Source organism: Salvelinus sp. IW2-2015, linkage group LG16, assembly GCF_002910315.2.
Source record: "Salvelinus sp. IW2-2015 linkage group LG16, ASM291031v2, whole genome shotgun sequence".
NCBI classification, from domain to species: Eukaryota; Metazoa; Chordata; class Actinopteri; order Salmoniformes; family Salmonidae; genus Salvelinus; species Salvelinus sp. IW2-2015.
In genome coordinates, this window is record NC_036856.1 from 14,210,966 (window position 1) to 14,231,741 (window position 20,776).

General features: G+C 43.2%; 1 protein-coding gene across 4 annotated transcripts in view; it reads right to left on the minus strand.

Moving 5' to 3' along the window:
• LOC111976029 (CUGBP Elav-like family member 5) overlaps positions 1 to 20,776 on the minus strand; it is a 46,431-nt gene that overhangs the window by 10,803 nt on the left and 14,852 nt on the right. For 2 of the 4 annotated variants that reach the window (XM_024004743.2, XM_024004742.2), the window contains exons 3-6: positions 14,066 to 14,239; positions 13,090 to 13,113; positions 8,316 to 8,481; positions 1,751 to 1,957 (exon numbers count right to left, since the gene is read on the minus strand). In XM_024004743.2, coding sequence (XP_023860511.1) covers positions 1,751 to 1,957; positions 8,316 to 8,481; positions 13,090 to 13,113; positions 14,066 to 14,239 — 571 coding nt within the window. The remainder of the gene's footprint in view (positions 1 to 1,750; positions 1,958 to 8,315; positions 8,482 to 13,089; positions 13,114 to 14,065; positions 14,240 to 20,776) is intronic. The other 2 variants (XM_024004745.2, XM_024004744.2) reach the window with 2 other exon arrangements.

Consider the following 20,776-nt stretch of genomic DNA (forward strand, 5'->3'; position numbering starts at 1 on the left):
ACAAACAACTGGGTCCATAGATACAGATCAACAAGACTTAACGACTGGGTCGCGTCTCTTGCAACCGAACCATAGAACGAACAACCAGCCTGKTTGGGTAGCAACCCTAAATTTGTGTCGGGACTATATCTCGTGGAAGGATTAAATAGTATGAATATATACAGCAAAATAATGTTTTTTTATGAGAATATGTCAATKGTTATTTGAATATGTTAGTAACCCGTTGTATAAAAGTGATAATGCCTTCAAAAACCGTGCAATATATCCTCCAAACACCGGCTTCTCTGGCATTATCACTTAAATGTAGCATGTAAGGGATAATCAACGAGGGGCTATGTGTTCTATGGAAAATAATGAACTACGTGGAAGGTGTGCTGCACTACACGCTAGAAATGTGTTGTTCAACATCCACTGAAATAGCGAGCAAGTTTACTAGATAGCTACAGTAGTTGCCGTGGTAACCAAACAAACACTTACTAGTTTAGCTAACCAAACCATCAGTACTAGCTTTCCATTATGAAAATCGAATTTAACAATGCCAATAAAGTTTTCAATTCGACTTTTGCTTTCAAAAGCAGCACACACATAGAACATGTAAGAATGAACTATAGCCCCTGAATTTTCCCGTGCAAATATACCATGCCTTATACGGAAATAATGAGCGCCCTATTATTCCCTTCAAAACAATCAGAAACAAGTATTAAACAATTCCATGGTATAATCTGCATTATAAACTGGGTGGTTCGAGCCCTGAATGCTGATTGGCTGTATCTATAACCTTATACCACAGGTATTTTTATTTTATTTGATTTCACCTTTATTTAACCAGGTAGGCTAGTTGAGAACAAGTTCTCATTTACAACTGCGACCTGGCCAAGCTAAAGCTGGAGGGTATGACAAAACATTTATTTTTACTGCTCTAATTATGTTGGTAACCAGTTTATAATAGCAATAAGCACCTCGGGGTTCGCGTTGCGTCGTGCATAAGAACAGCCCATAGCCATGGTATATTGGCCATATACCACGCCCCCTCGTGCCTTTTGCTTAATTACACCATGGCATTGTTGAATACTAGTTTCTGATTGGCTTGAAGGACATTCTAGAGCGTGCATTATTTCCCTATAAAGAACGGTATATCAGCATGGTAGAATTCAATGGCTTTACTTCATTCTTACATGTTTTGTTTGAGCCGAATTGAAAACATTGGCATTGTTGAATTCGATTTTCATAATAGCAAGCTAGAACTGATGGTTTGGTCAAAGATTTTTTACAACTAAAGCTCATTGACCTATCTGTGGTTTGGTTCGCTAAACTAGCGAGTCTGTTTGTTTGGTTACCACGGCAACTACTGTAGCTATCTATTAAACTTGCTAGCTACTTCAGTAGATGTTGAACACATCCCTAGTGGCAAATGTGTTACATTATAGCCATGGTATAAAAGGAATAATCAACTCACGGCTCTATGCGTTCTTTGGAAAAMAATGAAACCCCGTGGAAGGTGAGTTCCACTCTGCTAACACGTCGTGGAACACACCTTCCACGTCGTTCATTATTTTCACATAGAACGCATAGCRCCTCGTTGATTATCCCTTACATAATGTTAACTGGTAGAGATAAAGTAGCAAATGTGTTGTAAGAAAGTAGTGTAGGGTTTCATTACCATGCTACAAAAAATGCATCATATTAATTTACTGCACCTCAGTTTGGTATGAGCCTTGAGGTCTTATCTCAGTGTGTACATAAGGCCTACCTGTGTATTGCTGTACTCCGGTGAAGGCTTGCTGGAGGGTGTCTGCGGCGGTGGGGCTCTGGGTGGAGTAGGACGGCAGGCCGTTGCTGTACATGGTCTCCACGGCGGGATGTCCGTTGGGCTGATGGTGGGGGATGCCCGTGAAGCCGTTGACGATGGGAGTGACGATGCTGGGAGTGGTGATGTTGGCTGGTGGAGAGCTAAGGCCTGCCGAGACAAGGACATTTCTACTTTTACAGACTATCGAACACACACACACACACACACACACACACACACAAACACACACACACACACACACTTTTGCTCGCTACACATCCTCTCCATCACAAGGACAGGATTCCTACACGAAACTGTCACATAGCAGGCGCTGGTGGTGACACATCCCGCTGGATCACTGGGAAGTCAACCTGTGAAAAATGAGCCTGTCTGTAGTGTTTGTGCGATAGCCTGCTGGCTCCGAGTGCGAGCGGGATGATGAAACCACTATGCAACTCCAGTAAGATTCTGACGAGATAGGGGAGATTACAGTGAAACATTTACTCAGTGTGGACGCGGGTAGCCTACTCTCTTTATATATCATGAAAAAGATCAGATAGCTTGGCACACCATGAGCACATAACACACACACACACACACACACACACACACACACACACACACACACACACGGTTGCAGGATGTTTCACGGTTAGAATAGAATTGGATGCTCCTCTCTCGTTCGATGAATTTTAAACCAGCCTCTTGTTGAAAGTGTGCAATCTTGGGCGGAATGTGAATGACTCCATTTGAGGAGGATCTCACTATGGATGATGGCTACTTTGAAAGGCTGCTCCGTGGTAGAGCATCAGCCCTCGCTGAGAAACGGGCCCCCTGGGGACCACCTTTCAGTCTGGAGCCAAGACGGGATTGGACAGAAAGGCCTGTTGTCACGGAAACCCTCAGGCATGCCATCATAGCAATTTGTCCGCCTCGGTAAAGAGCCCCTAAAGAAAAGTCCACATAGGGATGGATACATACGGTGGGTATGCTATGCTGCATGGCTGGGAGTAATGCTAATGCCTTGGTAAATAGGCTGTGGCTCACACACAGAAAAACCTGCACAGAGCCATGTCAGCCTGAGACTACCCACGCACTCGGAGCACAGTTTAAGCAGTGGGGAGCCTGACACTCATGCAGCCAACCGCTGTGACCAGGGGAATTGCCCGGGTCCCGGCGAGAGCTGTTGTGTCTTTTGCACCATTTCCTTTTTTTAAGCTCCCTGCATTTTGCTTGTTTCCTGCAGAACTGTGATGAATTAGACTGCAGCTCTGGCCCATTCTCTGGCGGGGCCCAGGAGACTGCTGCTCCCCGTTCTGAGGGTTCAGACAGCCAGTCTGGCCGACCACACGCACTCTATTGTACCGCGCCATAATGCAGCCTCTCCATCATCAGGGAAATTCATTTTCCAAGGCTTAGCAGTGGGCCGCGGCCGCCGTGTGCTTCAGGGTCAGCAGGCAGAGGCAGCGCACGTGTGATAAGAGCCCAGAGAAAGGAGATTCTAAAAGTCACAGGGTGGGAGATGATGCTTGTTGGGGACGTTTGGCGCCAGAGAGAGCCCAGTGGATCATGGAGGAGACACAGCTGCAGGGAGTCATGTCCAAGTGTAATGTGAGCGACTACAGCTTCAAACTAGAAAAATAGTATGTATGGTTGTAAAATAATAGTAGTAGTAGTAGTAATTGCAGTAGTAGTACTGGTAGTAATAGTGGTTTCATAGGCTATGGGTTAGTTATAGTGACATATTTTGGGGTGGTTTGTAGCTGTATAGTGGGTTATAGTGGGCTAGTTTAGTAGGCTAGAGTGAATACTATATCATCATAAGCCATAGAATGAATTACTATGATCAGGGCATCCTTGGGAATGAGACCCTGGTATCAATGGGTTTTCCCTAAATAATAATTATAATAATAATAATAATAGTATAATAAAAGTATTTTTAACCTCTCAAAATGAATGGGGATACATTCTGAAAGTGTTGTAGCAATGATTTCAGTTTAGAATGTTGAAGCCTGCGTTCCACCATTGAAATGAATGGGGATACAACAAGCTTTATAGTTTTTGAAGTAGAAACGGAAGCAAAAAGCTGTGTTGAAGCCATCTAAATTGGGTCAGTTTGTGGTGTATCCAAATTTTGCCTTTGAAATCTATGGAGCTTTAATGCACATCTTAAACGGTTATAGTTCAAAAAGTATACATGGTATCAAAAAGCTGTACACAAGCACACTATTATAGACCAGTCTGCACATTTTAGTTTGAATGGCGTTTCTAGCTTAATTAAACGGTTGAAGAATAGTTGCGACCAGAATTTTTCCCATTCAAGTCTATGGCACCTGAAATGCATTGAGATGTATGATTTATTTGAAGCATCAGTGCCAGTCTGCGTGTTTTAAAGTTATTTTGGTGTTGGTAGCTTTAACGGTTTTGGCCCTACAGGTGGCAATGGGAGGCGAATAATAATAATWATTATTATTATTAAGTATTAACCGTTTCTAAAGTTGTGCTTTGCTTTCAGCAAGCACACTTAATAATTAATGCTACTCAGCTCTGAGGGAGAGAAGAGGCCGAAACTGCTCAAAAACTTGTGTGTAGATACAGTACCTATCGAAGGCATAAGTGGATTACGAAGAATACACTGAGAATCTGATTTCATTTTCCTGCATATTACTTTCCACACAACCATACCATTCCATGAACTACCGTTACTGCTCAAATATTATGTTCTGAAACATGAGCAGACCTCAACCAATGTATTTCTAGCTAGAGTAGGAAAATGTTGTACTCCATACGGTGCCATACATAACAAGACATTTAATTTTATACTCCAGTGGACATATAGCCTCGCATTGTGAAAATCATATTCATAGCGTGTTTACAATGCACACACGAGCATGTGCCTGTTTACATATGCCTGTTTACTGAATGCATTGTCCCATAATAATGACATGTTGTTTTGCTTTCCAGAATGGGTAAATAGGATACTACGGGTCAAGAGATTGCTTATATTTCACAACTCGGTCTTACCTGTCAGCTTTCTAKGGTTATTATACCATGAAGTGAGTCTACTACATATTCCACTTGGTTTTATGTTATGAAAGCATAATTACATTTACATTATTACCGTCTGTTCTTTGGGGAAATTGTTGTGATTGCACTGAGAAAGAAGCATACGAGTATTTATTATACAAATTATACATTCAAATCAACAAGGAGCACTGGACCCATTTTGGAGAGCAGGACAGTCAATATGAACACAAGGACTGTCTCTCAGCGAAGCAAGAAATAAGCATTCATAACAGATGTTTTCATTTATTGATTCAAAAACTAGGTGCATTCGTACTCGGAGGGCAAACTGCACTCAAACTGTTCTGGTTGTTCAAACGTTAATGAAGAAAGGTCTAAAATGTTATAAAGGGTGTAGATTAACATTCCAAGAGAACTACTAATGCTACTGAAAATTAATTTTTGTCATTAAAAGGTGTTATCCATGTTAATGTGGTAAAGTCCGTCCTTAAAAAGTCCAAAATGGAGTTCTATTAGATGATGCTGAGAATATGGTACATATTCTATAAAATGTGATTCGATATAGTGGTCTGTACACACCAACCCTGATAGGATGAATGTGGCTTGTGCCAAAGGGGGTATTCTGTCTGAGCTGGTATCCCATGGCTAACGTGACACACAGCTCCCCAAGGTGAGGCCGCCCTGAGCCCAGGCAGGCAGGCGTTCCCACTGAGGCGTGGTGCTGCTCAGAGCCCTTCAGGGGGTCACAAACACTATGTCAAACAGCTCATTTGCTTCAACTGTGGCATTAGTCACTCTGGAATTGTCCTGCATCATGTTTTTGACCCCAATCCAAACCTACTTCCATCAATGACACAATCAGGGCTGAATTGAGAATTGAATGGGAGTGTGGTTAGGCAGGGCCCTATACGTAWGTAATGGATGTATTCAGCCCATGTAGAGCAGCGCTCTGGAACGTAACATTATGTGATTTTMATTACACACTTCCTGGTCATGTGATCGACCTAACAAAGGACTCCCGTTCCCCTCCCCATATCTATCCCCCTGGGATCGGCATTTTCTTTACTTTCTTTTTTGTTTCTCTTGAAGCTCAGGAAGTGCACCTGCTGAACATTATTGTCAAAAAGCATCATCATGCATCATTGTAAGGATACATGCTCTAATCAAGTCAACCATCTGGCAGGCTGCTTATACGCCATCAAGCTGAAATGCTTTACATCTGTTGATCAAATGGGTGTTTCATTGTTTTCAGAAAGCACCCCTTAACATTTCTGGCGCTTAACTTTTTCTGCTGTGGTGCACAAGCTTTATGTTGTGATAGGCAGGCGTGCGCAGAGGTGATTCAGATCATTAAAAGAGAGGGTAATGCACCACGTTTACCTCAAGATCAGCCAGGCTTTGAATGGTCATTTTTACGACACTGTTTGTAATTTATGCTAAATCAGACCCTGCATTGTGGGACTTAGCGAGGCGCCTGTCATCATCCAATGGACTTCTTCGGGTTATTAAGGAGATTTAGGCTAAGGTTATGAACATAGAGGCTAAAACTTTTCTATATTTGATGTCTAAGCCGCATATTTGGCACTGCTGAATTTTTTGACATATCTAAGTATAGTGGCAATGCATTGTGTCAAGATATGGAGAGTCGATGAGACAACTTTGTGGGCCAGCATCAGTAAAGAACATGAAAGCATGTCTCTAACATTACAATGAATTATTCCACTTATTCACTGCATGAGTCTCAAAGTCTCTAAGTGGCTCTCAGCCCCCTTAAACAGACAGCCTTGCCAGTAATGTTATGTGCTCCTTCAATGAACTTTAAATAAGTCATGGCACCAGTCGACATGTGAAAGGGGAGGCTGCTGCATACATACACCAGTCTGCTGCCTATCAGCACAGACTCCAATGAATGGAATCAAAATTCCTTTCATATTTATTGTAGTCCTTGGAAATTCTCTCTCTTGCAGTGATTAATAATGCATTGGATTCAATAATAAAAGTAATCAGCAGACTGTAGCTTACACAGAAGCGTGTCAAATGCTAGACATATTTCAGCGCTTCTCGGATTTCTGAGAGGGAACACACACCATGGTGAGCTCTTTTCAATACCAGAGGCCAGTTCATTAAGCTCCTTGCATTGCAGATTGATAAGCCATTGATTCCAACCCCCTGCAAAAGCCTATTTTTCTTATGATTATAACATAGTGGATTGCTCTCTCGAACAAGGTGGTGCAGTATTATGAAGCCCTTTGAAAAGGTTAAATGTATATGAAATGAATATCTGATATGGCTCAGTATTGATTATGCACTTATGTATATTTCAAATCAGTATTATGTATTTGTTGCATACATAGTCCATACAATATGTGCATATGAAGTGCATGTGGTGATCCTGTCTCTTGGTCTTTCAACACAGTAGTACTATACTGGAGTCACGCTTCAGTATAAATACTGAACACAACACATACAATGCAGTGGAATTCTGTTCTGTATTACCAACAAAGAAGAAGCACCGCAGCTAAACTTTTAATCACTGTCTTTGATTGATTACCTGTGTAAAAAAAAGTGCCCACTTTGCATAAAAAAATGTCACTGTAAATATTTGACAAATAGCTCCTCTCCAGCCTCCACCACTACAACGCTTAACTTAGTGCATATATACAGTACACAGCATGTGCATATTGGCATGTTCCATCAGATATACATACATGCATTCAGTCATGAGAGAGAGAGAGAGATGGTCACTGACTGAACCCATTCTAACCTGTGATATAGATTTTCAGAGTAGAACGTAAAGGTGCTTTAAAATGGGTCATGTCAGACAGATGCGTAATCTTGACTGTTGATTCCCTCACAGCTATACAGTTATAATGTTATACAGTTACCAAACTCACTATACTGCAATGTCAGGGGAAATATACAAATAAACACAACAAAGACTTGTATTATTCATTTTGATGCATGCTTTGTGAGAGAGGATCTCGTGGGTTCCTCAGTTTCACAAAAAATGAAATATTGCTGAATAAGCAAATGTTATGCGGTAGCTATCTCAAAGTCCTCTGCTGCGCTCCCTGTAATGTGTCTGTATAGAATGATGGGGCCGTTTGTAATGGAAAACTGAGGGAAGTGCATGCAGATCCTGTGTAAGTGTTTCAAAGCACAAGGTCAAAAGACGGAGGAGAAATTAGTGCCTGTACCTGTAAACGTATCTATTATGCTCCCGATTCGATTTACCGCACCAAAATATATCTGCATACACAACATAAATATGCAAATCACATCAAATGTATTTTTCTTTTCATTTTTCTCCAACGGAATAATTTTGGATTATCAGTAGGCAGGCACTGCATTTCCTCTTTTCTCTTGGCCTTGCTGCAGTCTGAGTTCTCTCTTCCCTCTTCCTCCCCCCATCTCCCAAACTCCACCCACACACATAAACACACACACACTTACACCCACACTTACACCCACTCACCCAAAGGGAATGAAACGCATTGCTTACCCAGTGCCTGATGGAACTCCCCAGACACCGAGGTCATGGAGTTGGGTGGGAGGCCGTTGATGCTGAGTGCCCCCATCTGGTGGAGTTGGGTGGCGGGGAAGGCCATGCTGGGCGTCAGGTAGCCCCCGTGGCTCGCTGCCATGATGGCTGCCTGCTGCTGCATGAGCTGGGGGAACAGGAGGGAGGGAGAGAGAGGGAGAGAGGTTAGTATAGAGGGAGGGAGAAGAGAGGGAAATGAGGGATGGGCGGTGAGCGAGAATTAGAATAAAGCGAGAGATGAGAGAGAGAGAAAAGGGACTGAAGAAAGGATGAGGAAGAGACGGAGCGAGAGAGAGAGGTGGGGGGAGAGGGAGAGAGAGGAGCACAGGAAAGTTATAGAGGGAGGTATAGATGGGGTTGATGGATGTAGTGGATGGAAAGTAGAGCGGAATAAAAGAAAGGAAGGGGGGGGGGAAGTCTGTCAACCTATGTTTAGTGAATCTGTCTAGCCTCACAGTCGGAGGGCTGTCAGCAGCTGTAGGAATCTTTCAATAGCTGTCTGTTGGGCTCATTCAAATCAACGGATTGACATGTGCACATTATTCCTGTCTCTAGGGACCTGGGAAAGTTCAGAGGCAGAATTGAATTGCATTTATCTTCCTTTGTCAAACTTCTCTGTGTGTCCCTCTCTGGTTGTGTAAGGTAAAGTGGAGGGGCAGTGACATCTCTGTGGCTCCGCTCGCTGGGCTCTTTTTAACTTGCTGCGGTGCCACTGGCGTGTCACAAGCAGCAACCTGTAATGACAGTCCATTTACACTGGACACAGTGATAAAGAACTAGGCTGACACCACTTAGCACGAACACACAGATAAACCTATTCTCTATCTAGTACTGCCTAGAATATACCCACACGTCTAGTATTTCTGCCCTCCGTCTCAGATACTGAGGGCCTAATTCCAGAGAAAATCCATCATTGTACGAAGGTGTTTACAACCTCTGGACCAGTGGGTTTATCTGGGAAATCAATGTTATTTTGTAGGGCATCTATTTCATGATAAGGAATGCAGGTATGTGGAGGAAAAACATGGACACAATCGGACAATCCCATTCCCGTTTAATATCCCACAGCGCCCTCCGTCCTGTTGAAAAAGTGGATTGGCACCCCCAGTCTGACTCAGCTAAGCAGAAATCAAATGCCTTCGCCACTAGCTAGCTCTGATGTTAATGACGATATTGTGCGGCTGAAGCAGAAGATGCCACTCTCCCTGTATTTGCATGGAGTCCCTGGATAGGAAAAGCCAATTATTTTCCCTCAATGCCCCTGTCAGGTAACCTAAAAGCGGCTGTCCTGCCACAAAACGGGTGCCGCTGGCACCTCATCCATTAGCCACATGCCTTACCACCACTATCTATTAACTCCTTTTGTCATTTGCATAATTTTATCAACATGACAAATGGGGATCATCCATTTTGCTCGGAATAAGATAAATTGAGCTTTTAGGGGTTTGGAAAAAGGGGCGGCAAGGAGAACTAAAAAGCACGACCAAGAAAACAAACAATGAGAAGAAGTCAATGTGAGAGCTGTGGTTGGTGTGGGATAGAGATGGTGTTAATGCCCTCATTAAGTTTAGACTGGGGTCGGAGGTTTGGGGTAAAAGGCCTCTGATCTGATTGGCCCCTGTATCAGAGCATACTGTCACACAAGTCAGTGGCTTTTGTCCCCCTCTCAGGATCTTCTGCCTGCTTTCAATAGSAGTTGGGGACTTGGGCTTACTCTAATAACCTTGCAACCCATTTGCCAGTGGCCTATACAAGTTGATGGAAGCTGCAGCAGGCCTAGATGGTAGAATAACAGACTGAGGCAGAAGGTCTCCGTATAGCTGTGACTTTACATGCATAGATAATGCAGTCCTTCATGCCAGCTGCCAGATTGTCATGGATAACAACATGGCATTCAGTGATGCTTTTTCAGAATTAAAATGCAGCAAATTGGAAGCTGAAGCATGTAATTATGTTGGAATGAAGTGGGTAATACAAACTGGCTCTGATAAAAAGCCTCTGTCCACCAACTGGAAGTGTTGACAGAGATATTCAGTCATTTTCTACTATTCATGTGTTTTTCTTTTTTCTAAGACTTTCATCCATATTCAAAAGCCATTGCTACAGTATATTTCTTCTTATTTATCCTTGGCAGTAGATAGCAGAATGTCTGTGGCAGACAAAGAGCTAAATTGCATTGAACTGAATCTTCATCATCATGGCCATAACCTTTTCTCGCTCTGAAATGGAAAGAAAAGAAACGAAGGGAGAAGAAAAGAAGCAGGGAAAAAGTTGCCCGTGCTACAGCATCCATTTACTGTCAGGCATCTGCTATTTTGTTGCAACCTGATGGTTTTATTCTCCCCTGGCGCCAGCAGGCAATCACCTCTTTATCACATGGCAATTATCTCTGTAGCACTGCTCTGTGACTTGCTAACTCTCAGCACTGTCACATGTGACCCTTCCAGCCAGTCCTGAACGGGCACCGAGGAGGAGGAGAAGATTGGGGGAGCGAGGGAGGGGGGGGGAAATGGAGCGAGTGAAAGAGAAGACCCCAGTTATTGAGGTCCTGGACCTGCAGATTGCCTGAAACTGCAGACTGGTGTGCACTCCAGCAGAGAGAACCTGAAGACAATAGAGTCCACTCCAATTGCCTGGCCTGAGCTTAAGGGCTTCATTTGTTACCATCATGCTATGGTGTGTTTCCTTAGTGGGGTTTTAATAGGGTTTGTTTCATGTTTCATCATTTTGGTGTGTGTGTTGATTAAGATTTGGGCAGTTGGTATGGGAGGGTGTCCCACTTATAAGGTCCTTTTCTAGGAAATGTCAAGATCCGTACAGTAGCCTTACCTAAATAACAATTTTCTCTCTTATTATATTTGTGACCTTTAATGAATGCATAATATAACACATCCTCCTRGTTATTGGCTGTGCATAGTTCCTGCTTGTGCAATGCAATCGCTCAAGGTGTTGGTAAGGTACAGTAGAGGCAAATCATTTCAATATCACTTGTAATCTCTTCTTTATTATGATATAGCTGAATTTATTGTAAAACACTTTAGATTTGATCGTTTCCTGATTTGGGTTGGGTTGGGTGAGTTGAATAGGATCAATGTATATTCCTGTATCCTGTATATTCTGACTAGTTCCAACAGGGGGRGATGTTTGTCGATGTGAGGAGTACACTCACCATGCACCTCCTGTATATCCACCCACACACACAACTTCACCATTAGCTCACTGTTAAAACTACTGTTTTCTTAAACCATTCATTTTTATCCGATTCAATCTAATACACATTCTTTGGTGATGTTGTGCCTCTAGTGTCGCACACCTTCAAGCCTTCCATTCCCACACTGAAATGGTGTGTAGCATTTCAGAAACAGCAAGCTGAAATGGCTGTTCTCAGGAATATACACATGGCTTGAGATGAGAGAAGTGTGACACAAATCAAATTGTGTACAAACATGCTCCATGTGTATTGACAGGCAACAGTTGACAGGAAATAATGGGTAGCTGCTTTATCGTGTTTTTACACTGCTTCTTTACAACAACTATTATCAGCCATTTGGAATGGTTTGGGAATAACTTCCTCTCTCCTTGTGTCTCGTGAAATCACGTTTGCAAATGGGATGTTGTCTGTCAGAACAGTGCTGTGTCTATCTTGAAAACGGCACATTTCTCATTTTTGTCAGTGTTGTACCCCTACAATTTGTGTTCACAATCCCCCCCCTCTCTCCTGGATTGACTAAAATCCAATTTACGGGCTGTCAGCTCAACTCTATAATCCTATCCACTGCTGTATTTGTGAAGTAGCTCTTTGAATTTGCCATTTACTGTACTGTGGATATATACCGTCCCTGTAGATGTCTGTATTCCATACCCTGCAAGCTATATATACACTGGTAAACATATGGATGGAGGAGTACATATCAGTGGAGGCTGCTGAAGGGAAGACAGCTCAAAATTATGCTTGGAATGGCATTAATGGAATGGTATCAAACACATGAAACGTGGTTTCCATGTGGTTGATACCATTCCACTGACTCCGTTCCAGCCATTATTATGAGCCGTCCTCCACTCAGCAGCCTCCGCTGGTACATATAAAGAGGCTTTTGAGATAGTCATTCTGTGTCATTGCGGGTTTTGTTCTTGGGGAGGGTATAATAGTTTTTCATAGAGTAAAAAAACATTTAAGGTGTATCACTCTGTTGCAGTTAATTCCAACCCAATAGAGAGCAAAGGCTGTCACATGCTGCAATAAGCATCTAAGTTTCTGTGTCTGGTATTCAATCAAAACTGCATTAGTGGAAACCTAACACTGAAGAAAAATGACATTGTTCCTGTGCCAAATGAAAGTACATTACAAGTAATGGAATTCATTAGATATAATGTATATAGTGGAATAAAACAAAACTAGCTGTAGGCTATACATTCATTACAACATACCTGAGGGTTGAAATTATCTCATAATAGAACGTTGTACAACCTCAAAGCATTACAATATACAGTATGATTCATATCTCATGGAGAATTTCACTTACAATGGTATCAGTCACTGTAGTCTTGAAAAAATATAATTTGACCAATTGTATACATAAATGCCACAATTTTTTAAAACTTCCAATAACTATAACTAATAATGACTGTAAATGAATAACTAATATCTAATAACTAACTATAATGATCAAATATCTATAACATGACTAGAAACTACCATTCACAAAACTTTAGCAATGGATTGGCATGTACCCACCTCATTGTCATGCTGCAGCAGTGCCTGGAAAAACAAGACACATGTTGTTGTGTGGCATAGAGTTGGTGACAGAGTGTGTAGCTGTCTGTGTGTTGTCTGAATGCGTAGTGTAGTGTGTGTGACGGGGTGCGTGGGGCTCTGCCACAGTAAATAAGAGTCATGGCCAACCTGAGCAGGACACAATGCTCTCCCAGCAGACCACCACCGCCTCCACCACTCCTGAAACATTAGCATTTCTTCACATTTCCTGGGGATGGGCTGCATTTCATGAATTGTAATGAAGGCAGGAGTTTTACTGGAGAGAGGACAGAGATGGCCTCGCAATTACTCTGGGATGGTCAATTTGCACTTTTCATACTGGCCACCATGCCTGTGATAAGAAAATGAGGGAAATGAATAAGCCCCCGAGACCTGGGCAGCCTCAACAATTAATCCTGGCATTTAGAGAATAAAAAATAAAATCTGCCCATGTGTGCAAAGTAAATAAATAAAGAATTCCGTTATTTTATAWATATATACATACTGTGTATATTTATGCAGTCTGATGTGACTGAGGTTTAGGTATTTATCGGTGTCGGACGGAACCCTTTTCTTCATTCCATTTCAGCTCCCTTCAAACGGCAGTAACTCTGTATGCAGGCTAAAGAGGTTTGTGTGGAGATAAGGTTCCTATGGAATATTCGGAGTCATCTCTGGCCCCTGGTGCAGCTCCGGGGCCCCGGGGAGACGAAAGGGCAGTGGGAAAAGCAGCGTGGGCTGGGTGAGCTCATCAAAGAGCCTGGGGTCTGCCATGTGTGTACGGTGCTCTGCCCTCGGGGGTGTTGGGGGGTAAGAGGGATACAGATAGTTGGGGGTTGGGAGGGGCAAGAGGGATACGAAATGTTGGGGGTTGTGCTAGTTAACTCACTGCGTGTGTGGATGGTGTTGGTGAGGTCAGAGGGGTACGGAGGGTTGGGGGTTGTGCTAGTTAACTCACTGCATGTGCGTAGGTGCTGTAGGTGCTGAAGGGAAGGGCGATGGCTGGGTTGAAGATGCCAAACTGGCCCACCATCTGTTGCATGCGGCGGATGGTGCGCTCCTTGTCGGTGTCGGCAAACTTCACCACCAGGCTGGAGGACGCGCCCTGGGGGGGGAGAGAATCGGAGCCGTTCTGAGGAGAGAGGGACCGCACACTTAACCAACCAACCCTCCTCTGTCCGCAACGCCTCCACACAGCAGTTAGTGTATCAACATKATCATCAACATAACACGCCACATAGTCAGTCACTGTTGGCTATGACAGTTGAAGTCGGAAGTTTACATACACCTTAGCCAAATKCATTTAAACTCAGTTTTTCACAAATCCTGACATTTAATCCTAGTAAAAATTCCCTGTCTTAGGTCAGTTAGGATCACCACTATATTTTAAGAATGTGAAATATCAGAATGATAATAGAGAGAGATTTATTTCAGCTTTTATTTCTTTCATCACAATCCCAGTGGGTCAGAAGTTTACATACACTCAATTAGTATTTGGTAGCACTGCCTTTAAAATGTTTCAGGTAGCCTTCCACAAGCTTCCCACAATAAGTTGGGTGAATTTTGGCCCATTCCTCCTGACAGAGCTGGTGTAACGGAGTCAGGTTTGTAGGCCTCCTTGCTCGCACACGCTTTTTCAGTTCTTCCCACAAGTTTTCTATGGGATTGAGGTCAGAGCTTTGTGATGGCCACTCCAATACCTTGACTTTGTTGTCCTTAAGCCATTTTGCCACAACTTTGGAAGTATGCTTGGGGTCATTGTCCATTTGGAAGACCCATTTGCGACCAAGCTTTAACTTCCTGACTGATGTCTTGAGATGTTGCTTCAATATATCCACATAATTTTCCTCCCTCATGATGCCATCTATTTTCTGAAGTGCACCAGTCCCTCCTGCAGCAAAGCACCCCCACAACATGATGCTGCCACCCCCTTGCTTCACGGTTGGGATGGTGTTCTTCGGCTTGCAAGCCTCCCCCTTTTTCCTCCAAACATAATGATGGTCATTATGGCCAAACAGTTCTATTTTTGTTTCATCAGACCAGAGGACATTTCTCCAAAAAGTATGATCTTTGTCCCCATGTGCYGTTGCAAACCATAGTCTGGCTTTTTTATGGCGGTTTTGGAGCAGCGGCTTCTTCCTTGCTGAGCGGCCTTTCAGGTTATGTCAATATAGGACTCGTCTTTACTGTGGATATAGATACTTTTGTACCTGTTTCCTCCAGCATCTTCACAAGGTCCTTTGCTGTTGTTGTGGGATTGATTTGCACTTTTCACACCAAAGCACGTTTATCTCTAGGAGACAGAATGCGTCTCCTTCCTGAGTGGTATGACGGCTGCGTGGTCCCATGGTGTTTATACTTGCGTACTATTGTTTGTACAGATGAACGTGGTACCTTCAGGCGTTTGGAAATTGCTCACAAGGATGAACCAGACTTGTGGAGGTGTACAATTTGTTTTCTGAGGTCTTGGCTGATTTCTTTTGATTTTCCCATGATGTCAAGCAAAGAGGCACTGAGTTTGAAGGGAGGCCTTGAAATGCATCCACAGGTACACCTCCAATTGACTCAAATGATGTCAATTAGCCTATCAGAAGCTTCTAAAGCCATGACATCATTTTCTGGAATTTTCCTAGCTGTTTAAAGGCACAGTCAACTTAGTGTATGTAAACTTCTGACCCACTGGAATTGTGATGCGGTGAATTATAAGTGAAATAATCTCTGTAAACAATTGTTGGAAAAATTACTTGTGTCATGCACAAAGTAGATGTCCTAACCGACTTGCCAAAACTATAGTTTGTTAACAAGACAACAAGACTTCTGACTTCAACTGTATATACAGATGTGCTCAAATTTGTTGGTACCCTTACAGCTCATTGAAATAATGCTTCATTCCTCCTGAAAAGTGATGAAATTAAAAGCTATTTTCTCATGTATACTTGCATGCCTTTGGTATGTCACAGAATAGAGCAAAGAAGCTGTGAAAATAGATGAATTATTGCTTATTCCACAAAGATATTCTAAAATGGCCTGGACACATTTGTTGGTACCCCTTAGAAAAGATAATAAATAATTGGATTATAGTGATATTTCAAACTWATTTGTTTCTTTAATTAGTATCACACGTCTCCAATCTTGTGATCGGTCATTCAGCCTATTTAAATGGAGAAAAGTAGTCACTGTGCTGTTTGGTGTCATTGTGTGCACCACACTGAACATGGACCAGAGAAAGCAAAGCAGAGATTTATCTGAGGAGATCAGAAAGAAAATAATAGACAAGCATGGTAAAGGTAAAGGCTAAAAGACCATCTTCAAGCAGCTTGATGTTCCTGTGACAACAGTCYCAAATATTATTAGGAAGTTTAAGGTTCATGGAACTGTAGCCAACCTCCCTGGGTGCGGCCACAAGAGGAAAATCAACCCCAGATTGAACAGAAGGAGAGTGCGAACGGTAGAAAAAGAACYAAGGATAACTGCCAAAGAGATACAAGCTGAACTCCAAGGTGAAGGTACGTCAGTTTCTGATCGGACCATCCGTCGCTTTTTGAGCGAAAGTGGGCTCCATGGAAGAAGAACCAGGAGGACTTTACTTTTGAAAGAGAAACATATAAAAGCCAGACTGGAGCTTGCTAAAATGCATATTGACAAGCCACAATCCTTCTGGGAGAATGTCCTTAGGACAGATGAGTCAAAACTGGAGCTTTTTGGCAAGTCACATCAGCTTTCTGTTCACAGACGCAAATATGTAACTTTCAAAGAAAAGAACACCATACCTACATTGAAACATGGAGGAMGCTCGGTTATGTTTTGSGGRTGCTTTGCTGTGCCTGGCACAGGGTGCCTTGAATCTGTGCAGGGCACAATGAAATCTCAAGACTATCAAGGCATTRTGGAGCAAAACGTACTGCCCAGTGTCAGAAAGCTCTGTCTCAGTCGCAGGTCATGGGTCCTCCAACAGGATAATGACCCAAAACACAGCTAAAAGCACCCAAGAATGGATAAGAACAAAACATCGGACTATTCTGAAGTGGCCTTCTATGAGTCCTGATCTGAATCCTATCAAACATCTATGGAAAGAGCTGAATCTTGCAGTCTGGAGAAGGTGTAACAGTTTTACTTTAGTCCGTCCCCTCGCCCCGACCCGGGCGCAAACCAGGGACCCTCTGCACACATCAACAACAGTCACCCACGAAGCATTGTTACCCATCGCTCCACAAAAGCCGCGGCCCTTGCAGAGCAAGGGGAACCACTACTTCAAGGTCTCAAAGCGAGTGACGTAACCGATTGAAACGCTATTAGCGCGCACCACCGCTAACTAGCTAGCCATTTCACATCCGTTACAAAGGCACCCATCAAACCTGAGACAGCTGGAGCAGTTTGCTCAGGAAGAGTAGGCCAAACTACCTGTTAACAGGTGCAGAAGTCTCAGAAAACGTTTGATTTCAGTGATCCCCTCTAAAGGTTGTGCAACAAAATATTAGCTTAAGGGTCCCATCATTTTTGTCCATGCCATTTTCATTTGTTTAATTATTTACAATATTATGTTGAATAAAAAATCAAYAGKAAAGTCTGATTTCTATTAAATATGGAATAAACAATGGTGGATGCCAATTACTTTAGTCAGTTTCAAGTTATTTCAGAGAAAATTGTGCATACTTCYTTTTTTGTGGAGGGGTACCAACAAATTTGAGCACGTCAGTATATGTTTAGATAATGAACTCGAGTTAAATTATCAAGTCTGAAACAAGTCATGCATGATAATGTGATTGGATGGTTTAATTGTTCAGCATACACTGCTCATTTGACATTAGGCCAGTTGTTAACATCAATATTAGAAAGCTCCTCTCATCGAACATCAAGCTCACAGTTTTATAGCATTCCAGATACTACATGATTGTACATTTGTCTTATWGATGATATTGTGTCTGTGTGTTTGCGGTCTGCATACATAAGTAGGTATGTAGAGTCATATCAACCAGGTCTACTTCTATCTGTAATGTCCTCTTTTCAGATACAACCATAAACCTTCTATCTATTCATAATGCCATGTCATTTAGGCCAAACAAGTATATTGTATATTGTGCATTAACACATAGTTCACTCTTTTTACAAGAAAGTTCTTGGGGTTTAACCTTGGTCCAGCCATTCAAGAAAGGTTCCAAAACAAGCGACATATGATTATTTGAGATGGAGGGGCTAAGATTGGCATGGGCACCAGTAAGCACTTATTGACCTTGGTGAAGGAGCTCTTCTAAGTCTCTCTCTCTCTCTCTCTCTCTCTCTCTCTCTCTCTCTCTCTCTCTCTCTCTCTCTCTCTCTCTCAAACCAGCAGTGCGTCTGCCACACACCATTCATTAAGAATCTTGAAATGATTTAGCGCTACATTTGACCTTTCATTCGCTCAGCCTTCTCCCCCTCCCCCCCCAAACTGCCCAATCGATCCCTATAAAAGGCCGAAATAGTACTCTGATCTGACAGTGTAGAAAGGTTGTGCGTCGGGCGAGATAAGAGGCTCCCTGAAATTGATGTGAGATTGTCAATAATAGCAGCGAGTGGCGGTGGGGGTTGGGTAGGGCTCGGGAGCCAGCTGGGAGGTGTTTGGGCTTTGAGGGACTGGGGGGGGTGGTCGGGAGGTTGTGTGGTGAGCCGCAGTGGGGATACTGTTCCCTAGGCTCCCAACTACACATTGGGGAGGTGAGGAAGTTTTTTATTTCTCTCTCTCTCTCTCTCTTTCTCTTTCTCTCCCCATCGCTCTCTCTCTCTCTCCCCATCTCTCTCTAAATTCAGCCTCTGAGGGGGTTGAAAATGTGTCAATCACATTTAATTTCCAGGCTTAACAATCTGGCTCGGGGCTTGGCTCTCTGCTTATGTAGGCGTGATTTGCAGGTTGCCAGAGATGCTAAAAGATAGTCAGTGAAGTGGAAGATTTTTCTTCTTCTTCTACCTCCTCTATGTTCCCTGTCTTTTCACTATCCCCTTATCCCATCTTCCCCTGACGGATGGCTGGCCATAAGTGCACGGCCTCACAAAGCTGCCTCTCCTCACCACCGGCACCACATTAGGCCCCTCCTCATTAAGTGCACTGTATGACTTAACAATGAAGTGCATGCGCTCCTAGGTAGTAGGGCGAGGGTAAAACGTCTGAAAGAGGGAACACACACTCATCCTCCCCCTCATCTCCTCTCCAGACCCACAGTCCATAATCTGGAGTGAGAGTCCATACAAGGTTACACAGCCCAGTCATTCTGGTAGAAGGGCCTTGTGTTGTGTCTGTCCAGCTTTTACTATCTGTTCCTTTAACATTATTATGGTGTATACCTTTAGGCGAGTCTGGGAGAAGGGATGCGGGACTGCAATACAGGAATGTGCAGCAGTGGTAAACAGTGAATATTCTACCCCACAGCACTAAAAAAGCTATTAAAGGACTAGCTGGTTTGATAATGAGACTCATGGTGCGTTTCCTCTCCTGCTCAGGCTCCCAGGTTCTTGGGCAGGGTTGGAATTTATAATCTGAAGGTATTAAGTTGTCTGCGAGCAACGCAGAGAGAGGATGCTGCAGCCCGAGCTCCTTCCTGTTCTGTCAAGCAGTCTGGAGTGTGCTTGCATATGGAAGTGTGGTTAATTGTGGATTGAGCGTGTGAGTGCAATGCCAATGCAGCTCCTAGTCTGTCTCCTGTTCTGTTCTCTCCTATTCTATCCAGATTGAGGTCTGTGTCTCTGCCCAGCTATTGGCTCTCCCAAATTGGTTGTATTGATCAGGGTGGATTCTGTGTGAACCCAGAGCTCCGGCAGTGCCTCGGCACCTTCAAATTGCTGCATGAACTCCAGGATCTTCAGAGTCCCTGGAAGACTTACAGTGGATTTACTAGCAGCCATCGTGCCACTGCACCACACTCTCAGCCTCTAATACGAAAGGTTAAACATATCTGGATGACTCCCTACTAACCCCCTCTCTCTCCTCTCTGCAGAAATGACAGCTGCTCCAGGCACAAGCTCTTTATTTTTGTTTTAGTCATCATACAAGCCATTCTCTTTATGTGCCAACATCAAATTGTATTTTTCACATGCTTCATAAACAACAGGTGTCGACTAAGAGTGAAATGCTTATTCACGGGCCCTTCCCAGCAGTGCAGAGTGAAAAATAGAAAAATTATAGAAAAATAATAACACAAGGAATAAATACACAATGAGTAATGATAACTTGGCTATATACAGGGAGTACCAGTACCGAGTCAATGTGCAGGGGTAAAAGTGACTAGGCAACAGGATAGATAATAAACAGTAACAGCAGTGTATGTGATGAGTCAAAAAGGTTAGTGCAAAAAGGGTCTCTAGTCCGGGTAGGGGGGCTTGGGGGTAGAGGCTGTTCAGGGTCCTGTTGGTTCCAGACTTGGTGCATCGACTACCGCTTGCCTTGCGGTAGCAGAGAGAACACTCTATGATTTGCGTGGCTGTTGACACCATTATTTTCCATGTCCATTCCTATGTTTGTTCCCATGTCTACCCAATTTACTGTATTGCGCCTTTCAAGATATCACGGTGTAGAATCTCTCTCTCCACAGTACAAAGCAGAGAGGTGGATGAACTATGAAGTAAAAGTCTCATTAAATTTTAAGCTGCCAAGTGTCAGGCAGAATCCCTACCGACTCAGAGCCTCTAGAGTGGATTCAGG